Source organism: Arvicanthis niloticus, chromosome 16 (assembly GCF_011762505.2).
Source record: "Arvicanthis niloticus isolate mArvNil1 chromosome 16, mArvNil1.pat.X, whole genome shotgun sequence".
Taxonomy (NCBI): domain Eukaryota; kingdom Metazoa; phylum Chordata; class Mammalia; order Rodentia; family Muridae; genus Arvicanthis; species Arvicanthis niloticus.
The window spans coordinates 58233586-58258797 of NC_047673.1; the positions used below are offsets into that span (position 1 = coordinate 58233586).

At 39.9% G+C, this 25212-nt stretch overlaps 1 protein-coding gene across 1 annotated transcript in view; it reads right to left on the reverse strand.

Annotated features, from left to right (window-relative positions):
• Window positions 1-1288: 1288 nt before the first annotated feature.
• Window positions 1289-25212, reverse strand: part of LOC143434710 (uncharacterized) — a 29493-nt gene continuing 5569 nt past the window's right edge. Inside the window, exons 2-10 of the mRNA XM_076914259.1 lie at window positions 23403-23517; window positions 22460-22633; window positions 21475-21572; window positions 19344-19399; window positions 7491-7527; window positions 5795-5856; window positions 3786-3840; window positions 1996-3329; window positions 1289-1421 (exon numbers count right to left, since the gene is read on the reverse strand). Coding sequence (XP_076770374.1) covers window positions 1366-1421; window positions 1996-3329; window positions 3786-3840; window positions 5795-5856; window positions 7491-7527; window positions 19344-19399; window positions 21475-21572; window positions 22460-22633; window positions 23403-23517 — 1987 coding nt within the window. The 3' untranslated portion in view covers window positions 1289-1365. The remainder of the gene's footprint in view (window positions 1422-1995; window positions 3330-3785; window positions 3841-5794; window positions 5857-7490; window positions 7528-19343; window positions 19400-21474; window positions 21573-22459; window positions 22634-23402; window positions 23518-25212) is intronic.

The following is a 25212-nucleotide window of genomic DNA, read 5'->3' on the forward strand; positions in this document are numbered from 1 at the left end:
AGCCTAAAGCAGGAATATAATCCAGTGGCTCAGTGAAAAAGAGCCAATGCATGACCTCTCCCCTCTCAGAATGTGTCCCATAAAATACAGGATGTCCATGCTACCTTCCAAAGACCCAAGAAGGCTGGACAGGAAGATGGGCACAAGAAAGGATGTTTGATTCTATGGAATGTTATGGAAGGCAGATCGATGGAGGGAACTGGGTGGGAAAGGAGATAAAAAGGGAGAAGGGGGTTTTAGGATTCAGTGTGGGGAGAGGCAGGAGCCATGATGATGAATGGAAATCTGCAACTGATGGGGTGGTAAGGGAGGGCACAACTTCAGGAAGAGACAGAGAGCTGGGAGAGGGGAGGCACACAAGAATCAATGTGAGTGTGCTTAGCTGTGACTCACAGCACTGGGGATATGGAGCCTGGGGAGGCTGCCTTTTCTGGCTAGGCAGGAACCCCAATGAAGCAATAGTGACACCAACCCACTCACAAAACTTTCAACCCAAAAGTTTTCCTGTCTACAAGCAATTCAGGAACAAGGGATGGAGTGGAGACTGAGGGAACAGCCAACCAACAACCAGCTCAAGTGGAGACCCATCCCATGGACAAGCAACTGTCCATGACACTAGTAATGATACTCTCTTATGCTTGTAGACAGGAGTCTAGCACATGCTGTCCTAGGAGAGGATCCAGCCAGCAGCTGACTTAGCCAGACGTAGACACCACAGCTTAACATTGGATGGAGCTTGGAAACTCTTATGGAAGAATAAGAAGAAGGATGACAGTCCCTAAGGGGACAAGAACTTCACAGGAAGAACAACAGAATCAACTAACATGGAACCTCGGGGCTCTCAGAGAATGAACCACCAACCAAAGAACACACACAGGCTGATGCTAAGCCTCCATGCACATAGGTAACAGATGTGCAGCTTGGTCTTCCTATGGGCCCCAAACAACTGGAGCAGGGGCGATCTCAAAAGTTGTTGCCTGTATGTGGGTTATGTTCTTCTAGCTGCACTGCATTGTGTGGACTCAGTGGGAGTGGAAGCAACTAGCCACACAGAGACTTCCTGTTCCAGGGTGGGGAGATAACCAGGTGGCCCTCACCCACCCAGAGGACAAGGGGAGGGTAACAAGGGGAAAGGATTGTAGGAGAGGCTGACTGGGAGGGGGCAGTAAGCAATATGTAAACAAGGAAAAAATAAAAATAAAAGTAAATGACCAATTTTTTTTTTCAGAAAACATCACATGGCACAATTGAGACTCCAATACAGCCACAAATTTTTACTGTAGTCTACTATCAGCTAAAACATTTTACTTTAAAATTTATATATACATATATAATAAGCTTCTGTGTTAGAGAGTGTGTCTTCTCTTAGCAGTCCATCCTGGCCCCATAGTCAAGGGTGTACTGGTCAGCTGCAGCAGCAACTAGGAGAAAAGCAAGAATTATCAATAGTATCATCAGCACATCATTGGCGGTATTGTCAGGGTCAGCATCAGCAGCATCAGTGCCATTATCATCAGGATCAATGTAATGAGAAACAGTGAGAAGGTGGAGGCTTGTTTTGTTAATTTTATTCTCAGATGTGGCTTCTTTTGGAATGTTTGTTTCTAGGCCGAAGCTATCATCCCAAGTCAGAGTTCAGAAGAACAGAGATAGATAGACACTAATGTTTATCAGAAAGATTTCTATGCTTGGTCATTCAGAAAACACAAGGTGAAAAACACTGGGAGTGAAAAATTTTTTCTCATTCCATAATGGGAGACAACCATGTACCAACCAACTTTAGATGGTCAGTTGTGTTGGTTTAAACTGGTTTTGTTATACTATGTGAAGTATTTGCAAGAAGTTGAGAAAAGGAAACATTTTTGTTCTGGTTTTAGGTAATGCTTGAATAGCCCTATAGAAGCAGAAAGTCATGATTATTAGTAGCAAAGAGATCTAGTTTTCTATCTAAAGTAAAGTTCATCGATTTTAAGCAACTACTGTGGTCTAACATACCTGGTTCATCATTTCTATTAGTGGGAGGACCTCGGTTAGTTCCATTCGCTTTAGGCCACACTTGGCGAACTGGAGTCCTCATCCATGTCATCATGGAAAACAAAAGGGTTTGGAACCAAATGAAAGGCCTTGACTGCAGCCTTAGCATGTTTGGTGCCAAAAGAAAACCTGGCGGTCTGACAGTGGTTCTCCAATGCTCAGTGTGATCAACAGACTCGGGAGCATCAAAAAAAACCTCAGCATCCTGACTAGGGGCCACATATTCCTCTATATCAGGAACGAGGGAGAATTCATCATCTGAAGAAAGACTTTCAGATTTGTCTTCTGCTTTAAGCAATGATAAAAGATTTCTGTCAGTTGATTCAGTTGAATCCATGGAATAGCAGGAGGAGGATGTAGGAATGGGCTCTGGGTCAGCATGGGGTGTGTCCCTTGCATGCTCCCTGTAAATAGATAAATCGATTATGAAGTCTGGCCCAGTGTCACTAGCTGTTTCTGAGTCACGTTTTTCATTCAATTCTGCATGCTCAGTAGGACTTTGTGAAGCAGGTGGATGAATGGCAGCAGGAGCCCCAATGTCAGCAGCAGTGGTCTGAACAGTAGGATCCATGTCAGCTAGAGCCCCACTGACAGGAGCAGAGGTGTGAACTGTAGGATCCATGTCAGCTGGAGGCCCAGTGTCAGCAGCAGTGGTAGGAGCAGTTGGGTCCATCTCAGCTGGAGCCCCATATTCGTCTATATCAGGAACAAGGGTGAATTCATCATCTGAAGAAAGACTTTCAGATTTGTCTTCTGCTTTAAGCAATGATAAAAGATTTCCGTCAGTTGATTCAGTGGAATCTATGGAATAGCAGGAAGAGGATGTAGGAATGGGCTCTGGGTCAGCATGGGGTGTGTCCCTTGCGTGCTCCCTGTAAATAGATAAATCGATTATGAAGTCTGGCCCAGTGTCACTAGCTGTTTCTGAGTCACGTTTTTCATTCAATTCTGCATGCTCAGTAGGACATTGTGAAGCAGTTGGATGAATGGCAGCAGGAGCCCCAGTGTCACCAGCAGTGGTCTGAACAGTAGGATCCATGTCACCTGGAGTCCCACTGACAGGAGCAGAGGTGTGAACTGTAGGATTCATGTCAGCTGGAGCCCCAGTGTCAGCAGCAGTGGTAGGAGCACTTGGATCCATCTCAGCTGGAGCCCCAGTGTCAGCAGCAGTGGTAGGAGCAGTTGGATCAATCTCAGCTGGAGACCCTCTGTCAGCAGCAGTGGTAGAAGCAGTTGGATCAATCTCAGCTTGAGACCTTCTGACAGCAGCAGAGCTGGACGGTTTGTCAGGATGCCTTTAGGAAAAAAAAAAAAACATGCAACCTTCTTTCAGTCTTAGTTTTGTGGATGGATCTCTTGTTCATGAATGCAAACCACAGGCCAACTATCCAGTAAACTTCAGGGGAGTCTCTGTCACCACCTCCTGTCTCACTATGAGTGCCCCAGGATACAGTAGCACATGAGACCATCAGACCTCATGTGGACTTTGCACATCCAAACTCCCATTCTCACACATGCATGGCAAGCATTTTATCCATTGGATCATCTTCCTGGCTTGGATTCTTTTCAGCATTTCATGCTGTATGAGAGAGGTACTCACTAATTTCAACATGGTTTGCTCTATAAATAATTATTCAGCTCGTGATTGTAGAAGAAATAAAGAAGCTGGCATTGTCTTACACACAGGCAAAGACAGTGTCAAAGGTTATATTTTCTACAGATTAATGTATTGGAAATGCACACATTCTTACCTCACTGGTGTTCTTCTTGTAATTTTCTCACTAGCTTTTAATGAGGGAGGCGAATCTGTCATTAAACAACAGTTGTAGGAAACATGATTATAGTGGGATGAGGCTACTATTTTGTGCCCCTATATGCTGTGACACCATTTATGAAAAGCCTTTAAAGTGAATATCGATTGGTAAGCAATACATATATGGGGAACTCTTCCTTTCCACTTCCTTGTATTGTTAAACTAGGAAGAGAAAATTTTATCAAAAGTTACTACTTATATTAATTGTCGGGCAAGATATCTATGATTCTGAGCACTATCAGACACAAGAAGGGTCATCTTAGCCTGAATTGTTATACCATAGTGAATTATTAACAGGATAGCATCTTGTTGCCATGGCTGCTTGTAGTCTCTGCCCTAGGGATGTTGGCAGAACTCTAAGTGAGCATTCTCATCTCATACAGAAGTGAAAGGGGCTTCTCCAAGTGTTGACTTGAACTTACTTCACTGAAGAAGAAGATTCATTCCTAGCACAGGGAAGCTCAGTCTATGGTGACTGTCATTGCAACATAGCCAAAAATAGGAGACCCAAAGACCTTTACAAAGAATTTCCAGCTGCCAGTGTGACAAAGCTCTAGAGAGACCAGTGCGTTATTCTACTTGAGATCTTCTGAGGAAGCAGCTAAAGGCCCTCAGTTCTAGCATTGGTCCCTAGCTCATGTGCAGTACAAAGAAGTTCAGCATCAACTTCCATTGCCTCCTATGGCAATAGCTACTGGAAAGACCCTCTTGGTAGTTATGCAAACTGAAAATGACTCCAGGGAGAGAAGCATGGAGGAAATGGGCTTGAGAAAGTGGCTCTATGGTAGACCTTATGCTAGGCATGTGTGAGGCCCCTGTCAATCCTCATCACCACAAAGAAAACTGCAGTGCTGAAATTATTTAAAAGAAACTCACCCCCCATTATAAATAATACTATTTCACCTCATGCTTATGAGAAGAGGGTCCTTTAGATTCCTCTACACTATTCTCTGGCTGCTGCTTTCCAAAGGTAAAGTAGGTGTGAGATGCTGTGGTGACAGCTGCTGAAAGCATAAATTCTGTGGTGTCTCTCCCACTGTAAGCATCATATTCAGACTGAATATAGGATGCATCCAAGCTGTGTTCTACAAAACGATGTGATTTCTCTCAACTTTCTTTCTACTGTGGCAGTTGTTTCTACAAATTATGTCTTGTCTCATATAAACCAAGCATCACTATATCTTTTGTAATTAATAGAACTACAGGGAAAAAGGTGCTGTCAGAGTAGCCCATACGGAGGCTGCTTGCACAGAATGCTTAGAATGGCAGTTTTCATTCCCCAGCACTCCCTACAAAACTCACACACTATTCATTATTTTTAAAAGTTTCTGAGTGAGCCAGTTATTTATTATTTCAAGATATTCACATTAAATGGAAGACAACTAAAAATAACCATGAGATAATACATGAATTATCAAATATGTTGAAATTGAGGAATTTTATGAAGGAAAAAATCCAGATTGCTCTGATATTTAGTCCTCAAAACATAAAGAAAGTAATTGAACACTGTATTTTTGTTGTTTTTCAACAGGATCACAATGTATGGACACTGACCCATGTAGTGATATGAAGCCAGTAATATGATATATCTATTATGAAAACCTAAGTAAAGATCCATTTTATAACAAAGTCAAATTGCTGTTACGTGATTCGAGAGGATACATATTGTGGAATAGGTTAAAAATCTTTTTATTTATAAAAAGACACTACATGCATCAGTAGTTCATTTTAAATAAACAAAGCTCTTTCAGGTGATATAATGGGAATTGGAAATTTTTTAGAAACAATTCCTTAATTAAACGTGAATCCTAAAAATGTTTGGAAGCAAATTAAGAAAGGATACAACTACACACATATTTGATTTCCTTGGTGACTATTCTAGCAGGAACAAACCTCTTTTTATAATAGAATGTATAGAATCAATAGAGTACTCACTCTTAATCTTACCTGTATCATCATGGGAAGGTGTTTTCAGGATAGATTTTAGCTGTTCTGGTGGACTTCCTTCACTATGGTGTATTTTAAGAGTGTTATTTAATATTCAGAGAAAACACCAATCAAATGCTTTGAATTCTTTGTTGTTTAATTTCCTAATTTATATTACATTGTAAATTATAAAAAAAAATCTATTAATTTGTTCTTCAACCTATAGATTGTGTTTAGGGACACTTTCCTTATCACTTTTCCTCATGTGAAAGAAAGAGAAGAATTTAGCCCAGAAAACTTAGACCAACAAAACCATACAGATACACACACACACACACACACACACACACACACACACACACACACTCACACATGTAAAGACACTAGTACCACTTCCTCCTTTGTTTTGGAGGCTGTACTGACTGATGGTTTTATCTACAGACTCAATGTCAGTCTGTGCCCCTGGAGCAGCACATCACTGTCTCTCAGGATACTTTGTGCATATTTCACTGATGATGGTGTTACCACCCTAGAGGTTGTTTGTGGATGATCAAATAGACTTCTGTTGCTGCTAGAACTCTAAAAACCCATCATAGCTTTTGTAATGTTCAAGCTGCTTTGTCGCAATTCATGCATGAATGAATCCTGAAACAACAATCTGCCCGTTTCTATGCCAAACAAGCATTTCTACGAACTCAATAAGGTAATAACAAGAGCAAAGAATAATAAAACGTAGTGGACATTTGCAGTTTTCTGTGGAACTGTTTAAAATTCCAAATAGAAGTTAGCATGTGTATTTTGCAAGGAGTCTTTGAACAGTTGTACATTTTTGAATCTTCACTTTGGACATTAGTTTTGAGGATTTGTGGTATTTTCAAACATGGAATCAAAAAGCAATTTAATAATGTTTAGAGAATATTTTGTTGATACACGGCCCAAATAAAGAGGACAATATAGTTGTCCTCTCTTGTGGAAGTCATTAATCCTAAGGAGCACAGAATTAGCTTGAAATACAACTTTTAATTGTCTACCACACCATTGTCTAACCTAGCATCCTGGAAAGGAATGGATGGACCTTCACCTCTATGTTCATATCCATCTCATGTAGAAGATAAAAGCCCCTTTGATAGAGAGATAAATAATAGTCACAGTGTCGTTTAGCTCTGTATATTCAGATAATATATTAGCAGTCAAAGGATTCATTACTCTTGAAAACAGATCATGAGAACAGATCATTGATGGATGGAGCATTCTGGAAAACATGGGTGTCTTCCAAAGTCTATGAAAGATGCTGCACCAAAAATTCCTTTACATGTACAGCTGGTGTCAAAGGAGGAAAGAAATGTGTTGGCATCCTGTAGAAAGGACTGATAACTGAGAATCATCCCAAATTATGCAAGCTCTCAGACAAGAAAAGTATCTGAAATGATAACTACAAGAGTGGGCCGTAGTTCACAAATTGAATTCAGTAAGGCTTTGAAAGGCCAAAGAACCTTAGATGGACATCAATGTGCATAGTTAATCCCAGAAGGTTCTTTATCCAAACTGGTGAGTTGGTTCTTGGAAATGTTCATGTTCATATGAACTACCCTGAGCGTGCTAAACATACATTCATAATACTGTGGGACATGTAAGACACAGGTCTCAAAGTACTCCCAACTAGAATTTGCTTCTTATCTTTGAATTCACCTAGTATTAATGTATTGTTAAACCTTACCAGGACGAAGACCTCTGATGTTTAACAACAAACTCTCCTGAGAATAAAAACAAAATATCTTTTATTACAAGTATAGAAAGACATTACATATAATAATGATCAGACTCATTGTTAGCATCAATTTCTATGAGGCCAAGCTAGAGACTATTCTAGAGTAAATATTCATTTGTAGCAAATTACTTCACGTAGAACTATTCTATTCCCTGTATATTTCAAATCAAAGGTGGCAGTAATTTATCAAACATTAATGCCTAAAAATAAATACCCATACACAATTGTGATGATCCTAAATGAACTCTCTCAGACTGATCGAGAGCACAGTCCTCACCAGGATAATCAACTGGTTCAAAAATAAGTTCTTGTGGTTCTTTCTAACTCTAGCCTAATGGTTCTGGAAAGAATTATAGCTTGAGTCTGGTGGCACACAATGTGAATCTCAACACTTAGGAGGCAAATGTACATGGATCTCTGTGGATTCCTGGATCAACAGAGCTGTGTTTAGTGAGACCATGTTTCAACTCCACCCCTAAAAAGAGTAAAACCCAGAGCTCTACTGCAAGGCATCACCTGAGTTCCGTTCTCTGTCCATAATTAAACCCAACTTCAGCAGGTCTTCTGCACCAGGAACATCCAAGTTAGACCTCTTCACCTCGAATGCTCTGCCCAGTTTCCCAGAGACATACACTGTCCCCTGACTTCCAATGTCCAAACAAAGGTAGCCCACCTCACCACTCCTGTGCAGGGATAACCAGTTGGCTAAAACCCAGCATAAGAACACAACCAACAAGAGCTAAATCAATATGACACATCTAGAGCCCAGTAACCTCTGGATATCCTAACACAGTCAAAGCACAATAAACGTCTTTAAATCCAATCTTAGTAAGATGACTGAGGAATTTAAAGGGGAAATTAATAAATCCCTTTCAACATATAGGAAAATACAATCAAACAGGTGAAGAAGATGAATTAAACAATTCAAAACCTGCAAATGGTAAAAGAAGCAGTAAAGAAAACACAAATTTGTGTTTGAGGGAAACATGGAGATGGAAAACCTAAGAAAGAGAACAGGAACAGAAGCACAGCCAACAGAATAAAAAATAACGAAAAACATGACCTCAGGCTTAGATGATAGAACACACAAAACTAATACATCAACCAAAGAAAATGTTAAACCTAAAAAATTACTGACTCAAAGTCATCAGGTCATCTGCAACAGTGTGAGAAAAGTCCTACCAAGACTAATAGGGATGAACGAAAGTGAAGAGAGCACCAGCTCCAAGGACAAGAAACTATTTTGAACAAAGTCATAGAAGAAAATTTACCCAACCTAAAGAAAGAGTGCCAATCAAGGAAGGAAAATCTTGCAAAAGACCAAATTGACTGGTGTTCCCAACACAATAATCCTCCCTCCACAAACAGGAAAATGACAGGAATTATCAATCACTGGTTGTTGATATCTCTCAACATCAGTGAACTCATCTTCTGCAATTAAAAAGACACAGGCTGACAGGCTGGATGTGGAAACAGGACCCATCCTCTGGTTGCATACAAGAAAAATACCTCAGCAAACAAAGATAGACATTGCCTCAGAGTAAAGGACTGGAAAATGTTTTTCCAAGAAAAGGGACTTGGGATGAAAGCTGAGTAGCAATTGTAATATCTAAATAAAATAGACTTCCAACCAAAATCAATGAAAGAGACACGGAAGGATATCTCAAACTCATCACAGAATAATACACCAAGAGAACATGTCAATTCTAAATACCCCAAATCAAAGGGCCTTCACCTTTGTAAAAGAAACATTACTAAAGCTTAAATCCTACTTTAAACCCTACACATTAGTAGTAACATATTGCAGCATCCCACTCTCACCACTAGACAGGTCATTGAGTCAGAAACTAAACAAATGTTATGAATCAAATGGGCCTAACAGACACCTACATACCATTTCACCCAAATTCGAAAGAATACACTTTCTTCTAAGCACCTCACAGGATCTTCTTCAAAAATTGACCTATACTCAGCCACAAGACAAGCCTCAACAGCTACAGGAAAATTGAAAGAACCCCTTCTGTCTTATTGGACTACCATGGATGAAAGCTGGAATGCAGCAAGAACAGAAACATCAAAAGCATACATAAAATCTCATGGGGGTGAACAACTGTCTACTCAGTGACCACTGGATCAGTGTCAAAATGAAGAAAGACATGAAAGACTTTGTAGAATTCAATGAAAGTGTAGGCACAGAATACCTAAACCCATGGGATACAGTGAATGCATGCCAAGAGGAAAATTTCATGGCACTTAGTGTCTTTACAAAGAAACTGGAAAGATCTCGTACTAGCAATTTAAAAGTACATCTGAATGCTCTAGAAAAAAGAAGCAAACACGCACAAGAGTAGATGGCAGGAAATAACCAAACTCAGGGCTGAAATCAACAAACTGGAAACAAATAGAACAATACAAATAACTAAACCAAGAGCTGGTTCCTTGAGAAAAATCAACAAGATAGACAAACTCTCACCAATCGAACTAAAAGGCACAGAGACAGTATCCACATTCACAAAGATAGAAATGAAAAGGGGGACATAAAAACAGACACGGAGGAACTGGAAAGAACCATCAGGTCTTACTTCAAAAGAATGCACTGCACAGATTTGGAAAATCTAAACAAAATGAACAATTTTCTTGATAGACACTACTTACCAATGTTAAATCAAGATCAGATAAACAATTTTAAAGAAGTATAATCTCTAAGGAATTTGAAACACTCATAAAATCTCCCAATCAAAAACTGCCCGGGTCTTTTCTGTCAAAGTAAATAGCCAGGATTGGCTATGATACTATAGGTCTTCAACCCTGACAGAAATCCAGAGTGACTGAGTTGACTGAAATTATGGGAAGCACAAATCATAGCTTCTAAAACGTAGTCAACTTAGAGAGACCGCTGAACACCTGGACGGCCCCTATACTACAGAATGTTGGAGCATCAAATCTTCAGCCTTCTGGCCAAGAAGCATCTGACAGACCTTAGTGATGCAGAGTTATTAAGGGCTGATTACTCTGTCTAGGCAGATATAATCAGTCGACTATTCTGCAAGTGTGTCCTTTTCTGGACAGTAATTTGTCTGTAGATGGAAAGAGGCAATTCTTGCCTTGTGGCTGTCTCTGCACAACTGCAGTAACTCCAAGGATGCTCAATTTCTTCAGCTGCCATTTATTCTAAGCCAAGAAAAAAGCCAGGTTCAGAACTAAATGTTTTAGTTAGGATAGATGACAGAGGTTCTGGTTAATCAACAAAATGATGGGCTGGGTATTAGGACTATCTTGTACCTCACTGGTACAAATAGGAATAATTATGCTCTAATTGTATTTTGAGAGAAAAGTGTTATTGTAACAGGAAGGGTGATATGTAGGAGGAGCTAAGGGGGAAGGAGTACCAAGAGGAAGAGATGCAGTAAGGAGAGGAGAAGATGAAGGAGAGGAGAAGCAAGGTGATGAGAGAGAGAAAGAGAGAGAAAGAGAGAGAAAGAGGGGGCGCATGGAGGCAGTTGTTCACGTGTCTCCACCAGTCAAAGATAGTTGATATATCTAGGTTGGGTATTAGGTTACACTTCTGATTGAGCATTACCAAACTTATAAAGCTTTTGACTAACATTTTAAAAAATTGTATAAAAGCAAAAAGGAAAAGGGGGCATGGGATAGGGGTTTTCTAGAGAGGGGAAATGGGGAAAGGGTATGGCATCTGAAATGTAAATAAAACATAAAATAAAATAAAATAAAATAAAATAAAATAAAATAAACTGCCCGGGACCTTATGGCTGAATTCTACCAGAATTTCAGAGAAAGAGATAATACCAATACTTCTCAAACCATTCCACAAATTAGAAACAGAAGTAACGTTACCAAAGTCATTCTATAAGGCCACAATTACCCTGATATGTAAACCACATAAAGACTCAACCAAGAAAGAGGATTTCAGACAAATTTCCCTGCTACTAACAAGGTTGAGTAGGCCAACCAACACCAGAGACAAAGGGATGGTAATGGCCAGGACAAGAACACAATCAACAAAAGGCAGTGTAATATGGAGATGAAAAATCAAGAAAAGAGAATTGGAAATACATACACAACATCACCATCAGAAGTCAATGAATAAAAGAGAGAATCGCAGCCACAGAAGGTACAATCAAAGAAATTTATACGTCAGTCAAAAAATGTACAATCTAAATTTTCTAACACAAATCATCCAAGAAACTTGAGACACAAACCATCCAGGAAATTTGGAACACTATGAAAAGACCAAACCTAAGAAAAATAGGAATACAAGGAGAAGATTCCCAGATTAAAGGCCCAGACAGTATCTTCAACAACATCCCAGAAGAAAACTTCCCTACCCTAAAGAGAAAGATGCCTACATACATACAAGAAGTTTATAGTACAACCAAGAGATTATTACCCCAGAATATAAAATCCTCTAGTCACAAAATAATCAAAACCCTGAATGTACAGAAGAAAGAAGAATCTCAAAAAGCCATGAAGAGGAAAAGGCAAGCAACATCAAACATATAAAGAAGGACCAATGCAAATTACTCCAACCTTCTCAACAGAGACTTAAGAGACAAAAGGGCTGAAGAGATGTCTTCCAGACCTTAAGAGACTACAACTGCCAGCCCAGGCTACTGTACTCAGCAACATTTCCATTCAATATAGATGGAGAATAAAAGATATTTTATGACAAAACCAAATGGAAACAATACCTTTCTACTAATCCATCACTAGGGAGGACACTAGAAAGAAAACTCCAACACAAGGAGAGTAACTATGCTCAAGAAAACACAAGAAGTTAATCATCCCACAGCAAAACCTACAGAAGGGAAACACACACAACAACAACAAAATAACAAGAACAAACAATCATTAGTCACTGATACCTCTCGACATTGATGGATTCACTTAGCAAATAAAAACACACAGTCTAACAGAGTGGATGTATAAACAGGATCCATCATTCTGTTGCATATAAACACACATGTCAGCAACAAAGATAAACACTACCACAGAATAAAGGGCTGGCAAAAAGGATTAAAAATCAAATGGACTGGAGAACCAAGCTGGAGTAACCATTCTAATATCTAATAAAATAGACTGTCAACCAAAAGTAATCAAAAGAAATGTGGAAGGATACTGCATACTAATCAGAGAAAAAAAATCCACCTAGATGATGTCTCAATTCTGAATAGCAACGCCTGAAATGCAAGGGCATCCTCCTTCAGAAGGAAACATTACCCAAGATTAAATCACACATCAAACTCCACACATTAACAGTAGGGGTCATAAACACCCCATAATCACCAATGGACAGGTCACCAAAAGAGAAACTAAACAGATAGACAGGTAGATGTCATGAATGAAATGGACTTAACAGATGTCTACAGATCATTTCACACAAACACCAATACATGTATATTCTCAGCACTTCATGACACCTTGCCTAAATTGACAATATACAGATACAGATCTGCATCAACAGATACAAGAAGACTAAAATAACCCCTTGCATCTTATAAGGTCACTATGGATTAAAGCTGGATTATATCAACAAGAGAAACAACAGACATCCTACGATCTCATGGATACTGAAAAGCTCTATGCTCAATGACCACTGGTGAAAGGAGAAAGCAAAGACTCTAGAATTCAATGAAAATGAAGGCACAAAGTATTCAAGCTTATGGGACACAATAGAAGTAGTGCACATCGGAAAGTTCATAGCACCATGTCCCTTCAAAAGAAATTGGAGAGATTTCATACTGGCAACTTAACAGCACATCTTCACTCTGAAGATAAAACAGAAGCAATCACATTCCAGAGGAGTAGAATGCATGAAATAGTCAAAGATAGAAACAAAGAAAACAATACAAAGAATCAACAAAACCAAGTGCTGCTTAATCAAAACTCTGAGATTCCATTTACAGCCCTCAAAAAAGCAAAGATCAAAAAGTCAAGTGAAAGCACAGGCTGGCGAAGATGTGGAGCAAAGGGAACACTCCTCCATCACTGGTGGGAATGAAAACTTGTACAGCCATGTTGGACATCCCTTCTGTGGTTTCTCAGCAATCTGAGAATAGTTCTACCTCAAGACCCAGCTATTACTCTCCTGGGCATAGACACAAAACATGTCCCACTATAGCAAGGGCCATTTCTTCAACAATGTTCACAGCAGCTTTATTCATAATAGCCAGACACTGGAAACAACCTAGATGTCCCTCAACTGAAGACCATATAAAGAAAATGCTGTACACCTGCACAATGGAATACTATTCAGCTATTAAACAAAGACATCCTGAATTCGGCAGGTAAATAGATGGGACTTGAAAATATCATTCTGAGCTCCAACAGGACTTGTGTGGTATGTACTCACTTGTAAGTGCTTATTGTTCAAAAATTACAGGTACACTCCAGAGACACAGAGAAGCTAAACAAGAAGGAGGGCACAAGTGAGGATGCCTGAACCTCACTTAAAAGAGGGAATAAAATAGTCATAAGAGGCAGATGGAGGGAGTAAACTGGAGAGGAGAGGACACAGGGAGGGGAATTGGAGGAGTTCAGGATCAGGTATGGGGAGGAAGAAGAGAGATGGCTAGATGGCCATGAAAATGAATGGAAATCTGCAACTGAAGATAGTGAAGAGGTGGGGGTATCTCTGATGAGACAGAGATCTAGGATAAAGGAGGCACCCAAGAAACAATTGGGATGACCTTAGCTGTGACTCACCACATTGGGGATATGGACCCAAAATTTATTTTGTCTACAAAAAAAATTCAGGCCCAGGAGATGAAGCAGAGACTGAAGGAATGAGCAACCATCAGCAGCAGAAATCAAGACCCATGTCACGAGCAAGCATCAGTCCCTGACATTATTGATATTCTGTTATGTTTGCAGAGTTGTCCTCTGAGAGGCTCCACCCATTTGCTGACTTGGACAGATACTGATACCCACAGCCAAAGAGTGGATTGAACTTGGAGATTTATTTGGAAGAATAGGAGGAAGGATTGAAGACCCAAAATGGGATAGCAACTCCAAAGGAAAACCAACAGAGTAAATTAACGAGAACCCTCAATGCTCTCAGGATATGAACCACCAACCAAAGAACATACATGAGCTGGACCTAGGACTTCTGGCACCCATGTAGCAAATATGCAGCTTGGTCTTCATGTGGGTCCTGAAGAACTGGAGCGAGGGCTATCCCAATAGCTATAGCCTGTCTATAGGATATGATGTACTAGCTGGGCTGACTTGTCTAGGCTCAATGGGAAAGGAAGCACCTAGCCTGAAAGACATGAGAAGTGAATGTTTGGGGAGATACACAGGCCAGCCCTATCCTCTCAGAACAAAAGAGGAGTGAGATATGGGGGAAGCATTGTGAGAGGGAAGTGACTGGGAGACAGCCAGTGAGCTGGATTTGAAGGGAGTAAATAAAAAAAGACATTGAATTCAATAAAAATAGAAGAATGCATAAACATGAAACATAGCTCTATAGTTAGGCACATTGGTGCTCTTCCAGAGGACTACAGTTCAGTTCTCGGTACTGTCTGCAAAACTCCAACTCCAACTCTAGGAGAATGCTGTCCTCTGGCTTCGGGGGTCATGTATACATATACGATTTTAACAATAAAAATAATTCTTTAAAAATGAAAAGAGACAATGTGGTACATGTATCCAATGGAATTCTATTCACCTATTAAAACAAAGACATAATGAATTTTGAAGTCAATTTGATAGAACTTGAGAGGTAACCCAGACTCAAAAAGCATGGATGGCATGTACTCACTGACAAATGCATATTCGCAATAAAGTACAGTGTGGGGAGCCGACAGAAGGCGGATAGCATCCTTGCAGCCATCTTGAGCCATATACCCTGATAAGAGATTTGATTACAAAAGCCTACAACAGTTGAGCACACTCTGATAACATCTTGCTTTAGATACCCAGGATCTTTCCTTGGGCATGTGAGACTTAAAGGCATGACTTAGAGATCAGATTTAGAGACAAGGCCTAAGGGCATGACTTAAAGGCATGACTTAGAGGCGTGGCTTAGAAGTGAGACATATAAAAGGAGAGAGGCAGACAGAAGAGAGGAGTACAACTTGGAACTAGGAATTAGGTTAGAGAATAGAACTTAGATTACAACATGGAGTACAACTTGAACTAGGAATTAGGTTAGAGAGTACAACTTACAGTACAACTTGGAGTAGTTATTAGGCATTAGGTAGAAGACACTTGGACTAGAGAATTCGGAAGAACTAGGAATTAGACATTAGGCACTTAGCACTTGGGAGAAGTAACCTGGAACATGGAGGCACTAGGGACTAGGAACACAAGACTTGGGACTTGGATTAGGAAGAGAGACTGAAGAATAAACGGGACTGAATCATACTCTCTCTGGTCTCCATTCTTCAAGTCGGTTCTCACTCTCTCTCTTACTGAACCCTGACCCACAGACTGGAGCAGCTTGGGGCAGTGTGGGCTGTAACACTTTAGCCCCCAAGGCTTTTGGCAGTGTAGGTCTCAACATTGATAGAGTGGTCTGAGACATTTTGGCCCCCAAATGTAGGGTAGCTCTGGCCGCAATATTGTTGGCCCCCAACGTGGGGCAGAGAGGTCCACAACAGTACAGGATGACCATACTATACTCCAGAGACCAAAGGAAGATAAACAAGAGGTAAAAACCAAGGCAAGGTTGTTTGAATCTGACTAAGAACAGAGAATAAAATAGTCATAGGAGGCAGATGGAGGGAGGGAACTAGGTGGGAGTGGGGATGGCCATGGAAATGGGGTGTTTCAGTATCAGGTGTGTGGAGGTGCAGGGAAGATGTCCTGATGGCCATGAGAATGAATGGGAAAGAATGCAGGTGGCAGTGGTAGGGGTTGTGGGAGAAAATTCGCATGTTTGTCACATTGCAAGCTGAAAAAGCCTTTGATAAAATCAAACACCTCTTCATGTTAAAAGTCTTGGAGACATTGGTGCTAAAATATGCATACCTCAACAAAATAAAGGTACTATATGACAAGCCAATGGCCAACAACCACTTAAATAGAGACAAACTTAAAATCAGAGACTAAACAAGACTGCCCGCCTACATAAGAGACCTCAAAGAATTGACCAAAGGACACCTACACCAAAGGGGATAAACACCTTAAGCAAAATGGCTGGATAAAATAGTAACTCAAAAATATCAGTAGCCCTCCCTTATATAAAAAAATAATTGGAATAAGAAAACATTTAGTAAAACAAAACCCTTCACAATAGCCACAGATAATTCAAAAAAAAAAAACCTGGATATAACTCTAATCAAGCTACTGAAAGACCTGTCTATCCAAAGCTTCAAGTCTCTGAAAAAGAAATTGAAGAAGACATCTGAAGATGGAAAGATCCCATGCTCATGGATGGACAGGATTAACATGGTGAAAATGGCCATCTTACAAAAATCCTTTTCAGATTCAATGCATTTCCCATCAAAATTCCAACACAATTAGGTGCAGAACTTGAAACAGCAATTCTTAGCTTCCTATCAAAAACAAAATGCAGAATAGCTAAAAATACCTTAAATAATAAAATAATTTCTGAATGTATCACTATCCCTCATCTCAAACGTACCACAGAGCAATCATGGTAAAGACCGCATGGTATTAGTATGGGAACAAACAAGTTGATGCCTGGAATCAAATCAAAGACCCAGACATGAACTCACATACCCACTAACACTTGATTCTGACAGAGAAGGCCAAGGAATACAATAATTTAAAAAAGAAAGAAAACTCCTTCAACAAACGGTGCAAGTCTAACTGGATGTCTACATGAGGATGAATGCAAATAGAGCCATAGTTATCACCCTGCACAGAACTCAAGTTCACATGCACCAATGACCTCAACATAAACCAGACAGACTAAATTTACTAGAAGAGAAGGTGGGAAATAGCCTGGATACTTGGGTACAGTAGACAATTTCCTAGCAGAACACCCAATGTCTTAGGCTCTAAGATCAACAATTGAAAAATGGGGACTCATGAAACTGAAAAACTTCTGCAAGTCAAAGGACACAGTCAATAGGACAAAATGGAAGCCTACATTTTGGAAAAAGATACCCACCAACAGCACACTTGACAGAGAACTAATGTCTAAAATATATAAAGAACCCAAGAAGTTAAAAATTTAAAAATGGGATAAAGAGCTAAACAGACAATTCTCAATGGAGGAATCCCAGAAGATCGAGAAACACCTAAATGTGCAAAGTCTTTAGTCATCAGTGTAATGAATGTCAGAAGGACTCAAAGATACCATCTTACACCAGTCAGAATGGCTAAAATAGAAAACTCAAGTGACAGCACAGGCTGGCAATCATATTGAGCAAGGGGAACACTCTTTCATTGCTGGTGAGAGGGCATAATTTTACAATCCCTTTTGAAAAGTAATCTGGCAGGTTGTTTTCCCCTGAAAATTAGGAATAGTTCTGCCCCAAGACACAGCTAGTCCACTCCTGGGCATACGCCCTAAAGATGCTCTACCAAACCATCTCAAGGACACTTGCACAACTATGTTTGTAAAACCTTTATTTGTAATACCGGAAACAGAAAACAACCTAGATGGCCTTCAACTGAAAAAGTGGATTAAGAAAACTTGGTATATTTACACAATGAAATATCATTCAGTTATTACCAACAAGGAATCTGCGAAAATTGCAGGTCAATAGATGGAATTTGAAAATATGATCCTGAGTGAGGTTATCCAAACCCAGAAATGCAGGCATTGTGTGCACTCACTTAGAAGGGAGTGCTTTTTTGGCATAAAGTATAGAATAATCATGCTAAAATCCACAGACCTAAAGAAGGTAAATAGTGAGGGCCTGAAGTCAGATGCTTGAATCTCACTCAGAAGGGAAAATAAAGTAGACATCAGGGGTCGATTTAGGGAGGGAAATTTGTGGAAGATGGGGAGAGGAACTGAGGTGGGGAACAGGTGTACGGTGAGAGCAGGGAGAAGAGATACCACAGGGGAGGCATTTCTGTGATGAGACAAAGACCAGAGTCCATGGGGGCTCTTAGGAATCTCTATTGATGAGTCTAGCTGAGTCTACTAGCAGTACATGATATGAAGCTTTAAGTGGTCATCTCCTCTAGCTAGGAGGGACTTCCAGTGGAAGGAGGAGGAGGATACCCATGCTCTCACAAAAACATCCTACCTACAAGATATTCAGGGATTAAAATGGAACAGAGATGAAGGGAAGACACCCAATAACTGGCCCAACTTGAGACCTACCCTGTGGGAGAGAGCCAGTCTTTGACATCATCAATGATAATGTGCTATGCTTGCAGACAGGAGCCTAGGATAACTCTTCTGAGAGGCTTCATCCAGCAGAGGCTGGAAACAGATGTACACACCCACAGCCAAACATCAGGAGGCATTTGGGGACTCTTTGGAAGAGTTGGGGGAAGGACACTGAACTCAAAGGAGGACAGTGTGATTGAGGGGTCAGGGACACCACAAGAAAACCTAAAGAATCAACAAATCTGGGCCCATGAGGGCACACAGAGATTGAACCACCAATCAAAGTGCATGCATGGGCTACACATAGACCCCCTCCCCATATGTAGCAGATATGCAGATTGTTCCTCATGTGGTTTCCCTAAAAACTGAAGTGAGGACTGTTTCACACTCTGTTGCCTGCATTTGGATTCCTTTCTGCGATTAGCCTCTCTGGTCTCAGTGGGAGAGGAGCTAAAATCTGGACTCTTAGTTAGGGTAATAGGGCCAGCTACTGTATACTACATTTATATTCACTATAAAAACCTTACCTCTATTGAACCTGACATGCGACAGTCTTCTCTTCTCTCTTCTTTTCTTACTTATCCTGAGGCAAAGGTTTTAAAGTTATCATTATTGTGCTCTTCATAAGAAAAACATTTAGCTAGTGTTTTAAGTACTTTATATATGATTCCCTACTGTATCTTACTTTAGATGTTTACAAACAATATTTTTTGAAACAGAATCTCACTCTAGCCATGCTGGTCTGAAAACCACTCTATGGACCATGTTGGCTTTAATTCACAGAGATCTCTGTATCTTCTACTTCCCAAGTTCTGGGATGAAATCCATGGGCCAACAGAACTAGACAAACAGTGTTGAGTTCAGTTGTCAGCAATTGACTATGATTGCTGACTGCTATCCTTCCTACCTTTTCTCAAGAGAAAACATGAGTAATAGTTAGCTTTTAATTAAAACACAAAGTGCAGACACAAAATCTCTCTCTCTCTCTCTCTCTCTCTCTCTCTCTCTCTCTCTCACACACACACACACACACACACACACACACAAACACACACTCACACACACTTTGTAAACCATTAAACACAAGATTGGGCAGGCTCAGAGTGGTACGGCTCTAGAGTCTTCTGGAAGACTAGGAGGAAGAATTCCAGGCCTGGAGGAGCTAGGAACTCCAGAGGACGACCAACAGAATCAAATACCGAGGACCCTTGGGGCTCTCTGAGACTGAACCACCAACCAAAGAACAAACATGGGGTGGACAGACACCTCCCTGCACGTATGTAGCAGATGTGCAGCTAGGTCTTCATATGGGTCCCAATCAACTGGGATGGGGGCTATTGAAAAGATCTATTGCCTGTATGTAGAATATATCCTAGCTGCTTTGCCTTGTCCATCCTCTGAGAGAGAGGAAGTGCCTTCCTTGCAGGGACTTGAAGTGCCAGGGTGTGGATATATAGGGCTCCCCAACTGCTCAGAGGTGAAGTGGAGGAGGGACAGGGAAAGACTGTGGAATGGGGTGACCACGAGAGGTTCAGTGAGCTAGATGTAACAGAAATAAGAAAAAAATAAATTAAATTTTTGCAAAAAGGATTAAAGATTTGAAATAGAGTGAGCTATCTCTAGCAAGGCTCATCTTAAAGCACAGAGCTATGTGCTTTAAGATAGAAATAATGGCTCAACAGAAACAGATACAGATGTGTACTAAACAGAAACGTTCAGCATAAACAAGTGTATTTCCTATGGAAAGGGCATATGGCATTGTAAGAACAACCTTTTTCAGAGATAAACATTCACAGCATTCAGGACGAGATTTATAATGCTAAAGTACCAGATTCTGTGGAAAGAAATGAACTAAGTATATCCACTTTGAAAGCTCCATTTGAAATATGGAAGAAAAATGTCTTGAACTGTGGAATCACCAAAGTTGCTGGGTACTTGTAAAAGGACACTTTAGAGACCATCTTTCTCCCAGCGAAAGGTAGTTTTCTGCTGAAAACTCAAAACAGCTCATTAGGAAACACTATTTGTTGCCTGGAATTATGTATGGTATAATTCTTAAAAATGTCTTATGCTGTCATCTTTGGGGTCCTAGGTTATAAAATTTTAGACATAGAAACAGTGGAAGAAAACATAAGAAAAAAATAAATTAAATTCTCTCTCTCTCTCTCTCTCTCTCTCTCTCTCTCTCTCTCTCTCTCTGTCTCTCTCTCTCTCTCACACACACACACAAACACACACTCACACACACTTTGTAAACCATTAAACACAAGATTGGGCAGGCTCAGGGTGGTATGGCTCTAGACTCTTCTGGAAGAGCGTTTATCCATGTTAGACCACTTGCCAATGACCCTTATTTCAGTGACAAACACTGTCACAAGCAAAAATACTGCAGTCGAGCAACAATTGATCTAGTTTGTCCTTTGGCTTGGTTGATGGTGCATGAGGTGAAGTACTCAACTACATCGAGATCCCGGGGGCATGCTGTTCTTTTGTTGTGGTCAAACAGTCTCTTCTCCAGCTCGCACTTCATGTGTGCTAAGCTTTCTAACTACATGCCTCCGAGTTTCTCACAATCTTCCTATAATTTTAATATTCCTGACTTACAAAATTGTCACCCTCAAGAACAGCACGAAGATTGAAGAAGAGAAGAAACGGTACCTGTTTAACATTCGTGCATTTTCATAATATGTTTCTAAAAATTGTACCATTTCACGTTTATTATTAAAATCTGCAAGTTCGATGGGCGTTATTCCAAACTGTAACATAAAAAATATTGCAGTTAACAAAAAGGCTTGTTTCTCAACTGAAAGTTCATCACAGATTTTGTGAACATAAATACACACTGGAAAGAGTCACAAGAGACCATTTATGCTACAACACCTGTCACTTTCTCACACACTGCTGTCTTCTTCCCTTTGACACACCTTTCCCCTGCCCAACATTGTCTATGAACACCACTCCGTTCCAGAACTCTCCCCAAACACTCAATGGCTCCAGTCATCTTAGCTCCATGGAGTAGGGCCTCCATTGCCACAGCCCTGAAACAGAGAGTACAGTTTGGTAGGCCCCTGTTGAAGGAGTGTGCTCAAGAGGTGTCTGGAGCATAGTTTCTCAATCTGTATTTCAAATACATTTCTTTACTAAACTAAGAATTATCTCACAAGCTCAACAGCATCTCCTATGGACGCCAAAACCTTTTAAAAATTAAATAATGCTTTTTGCATAGTTTCTCCAATGATCAAATTTCCTAAGTTGCCTGTCACCTCTCTCATTTTCCTGTCTTCGCTCATCCCTGAACAAAACCTACATCAGTACCTTCTTTGCTGCAAGACATTTTAATTTATTTTACAATCATTTAACTTGAAATAAATTGATTTGTATTGTCTGTGTATATGTGATGTGTGTGTGTCCATGTGGTCCTAAATCCTTTATTTTTGAATTTTAAAATCAAGTCCCATTCTGAGACAAAATATGCTATGCTGTGTTTTTTGGAACTAATGACTAAAAATATGAAAAACCTATCTGGAGAAAATAGCATTCCTCTGAAGAGACTCAGTGAGAATGCTTGAGCTTCTGCATGTAGAAAATAGGTCTGAGTGTCACTGCTAAAAGTATATTGGAAACAAAGTTGAAAGATCTTTACCCGATTTTTGGCTTCAAAATCTACGTCGTGCTCAAGGAGCATTTGTGTAATTGGTATGTTACCCCTGGATACAGCGTGGTGGAAAGCTGTATTCCCAGTGGCATCTATCAGGTTTGCATCAGCATCGTGGGCCAGCAATACAGAAACACAATCCACATTTTCTTGCTGGGTGGCCTGTGGAAATTGTACAAAGAAATATATGTTCGATTCAAAGACGCCAAGGGAGACATTTCTACCACTGCACTGAATCGTTTCCCTTAAATCAAACATAGAGCTTCAGTTATGCATATTATCCCTCTATTTTGACACAAAGTCTTCTCAAGTACCCCAGGCTTGCCTAATTTTATAATCTCCCCACCATATCTCTTTACAAGTGGTAGAATTTAAGGATTCTGCCAACACACCTAGATAGTCTAAAAATTCAGGTCTGTGCTGGTTGGCTGTTGCAGTGCAGAGATTGGTTAGCTGGTTAGGTTTTGTTCTTTTTGACAATTTGACATAAGCTTAACACACCTGGAAAGATCCTCACTTGAGGAATTGCCTCAAGCAAATGGCCTCTGGCCAACTATGTGGAGTATCTTTTTTTATATAATTTAGATAGAAGTAGGAAAGCCTAGGATCTTAGGGGTGGGGCACACCTGGAAAGAAAGTTCTCACTTGCTTTTTTTTTTTTTTTTTTTTAAAAAAAAGCTGAGCAAGCCTTGGTAAAAGCCATGGACAAGCTGCATTCTCCTGTGATCTTGGGATTTAGTTCTTCCCTCTGGTTCCTGATTGGAGCTCCTGCCTTGGCTCCCCTTGAGAATGAACTGTGCTGTGTAAATGTAAGCCAAATAACCATTTCCTTTCCTGAGTTGGTTTTGGTCAGTGTTTTATCACAGCAACAGAAACCATACAAGGACACACTCTAATCCATTTCATGTCAAAACAGATGGTCAATAGCTACCTTGATCAGGGGTGTGCTGCCTTCATCATCCTGGATGTTAATATTGGATTCGTTTTCTAGTAACAGTATCACTGCTTCAGGATGGTTGTGGGCACATGCATAGTGTATGGATGTCCTGCAATGGAAAGGACATTTAGGGACATTTTTGAATGCTAAATAAGAAGCCCATCACCTTTAACTACTACATAGTATGAAGATAATTTCCTTCTGATGTAAGAAAGTAACCAGAATTTCCTTATTTATTTCTGTCTACTCAAATGTTCATTTGCTGTGTGTGCTAGGGATATAGTGCATGGCTGTCCCCATTTAAGGGAGGTGTTCTATCACTACCTTCATCCCTGCACAAAGCAGCCTGTCTGAATCCTAGAAAAGGTCCCAGTAAATTGATCTCAGTTTGAATTTAAATCCTACTCTAATATCTGGCTCTCACTAGTTACTACTTGGGATTTCTATGAGCTTCATGACTCCATTTCCCAATCCAAAGAATGGAGATTAAACATAGTATCCGTCTTACACGGGGCTGCGGTGATGCTTTTAGTTTGGATGGGCAAGAACTGCTAGAATTACAAACATTTACAGCTCCCGAGGGCTTAGCATTTGCCTCTCATGATAATGATTTCTCTTCCTTGTGATAACAAACACAACATTTCAGTGAAGGACAAACAGGATTCTATCAACAGTACACATACAAAGATTTTATATTCAAAGAGTTTTACATTTCTTTAAAAAAATCTGTCTAACCAAACAGGTCTTGAACTAGATAATCCTCCTAACTCATCCTAAATAGTGGCCGGTGACACTGTGGTTACTTTCTTTTATCATTCACAGTTTAGCCTCTCTAACATTGGAATGTCATTTATCATTTCTAATTTTTTTTATACTTATAATTGGCAGAATTTTTAACTTTGATACTCTATAAAAAAAAACAAAAGGTTATCATGAAACCCATTGCGCCTTACCGTAAAAAAGTCAGAATCCACAGGTAAATGACATTTATACAGATCACTAGTATCTATGTAAATCTTTAAAAAAACAAACAAAACTCTAAACTCTCAGTCATCAATGCTTTGATTTTTTTTCTTTTCCACATTTCTGTTTTATGACCATGAGTAGTGTGTCTGTACGTTGGACAATCAGGAACACAACTTAGTCCTTAGGTAATAGATATAGTATTCATGGTAATCCAGGCACCAAATGGTAGCAAAGCCGGACCTCATGCTTTGCCATAAAATGATCAATGTGCTCTTGACTGACACCAAGACCGGGTAACTATTCCTACAAGCTGAAAACCTATGTCATCCTAGCTCCCTCGCTTGATACTCCAAAAGCTTTAAGCAAAATGAAACTCGGGTTCCAAAGTGTATGGTTCATTTCATTTCGTATTTAAATTTATAGAATGTGAGGAAGCTTGACTGGGCAGAGAAATATAAAGGTATAAGAATGGAAAGATCTGGATAGATAGTAGAATGTGTATTCTACACAGTAAATATCTAAGTTATGTGTGGGGGTAATAAATGGACTGACAGAATGAATAACTACAGTTGCACAATTCAGTGTTTGTACAGAAAACATCCAATAAGCAAAAGAATACCTTAAAACTGTAGTTTGTAATTTTTTCTTCTTTTATATGAAGCTCCAATTAAAAGACTAGCCCCTTAGAACTACAAATGATCAAGAAGCTGTGGAGTATGGAAATATACTGTTGTCATTGATTCCCCTTTATTACCTAGTACTACATCAAAAAAATGGGGCAAAGAACTAAACCAAGAATTCACAACAGAGCAATCTCAAATGGCTGAGAATCACCTAA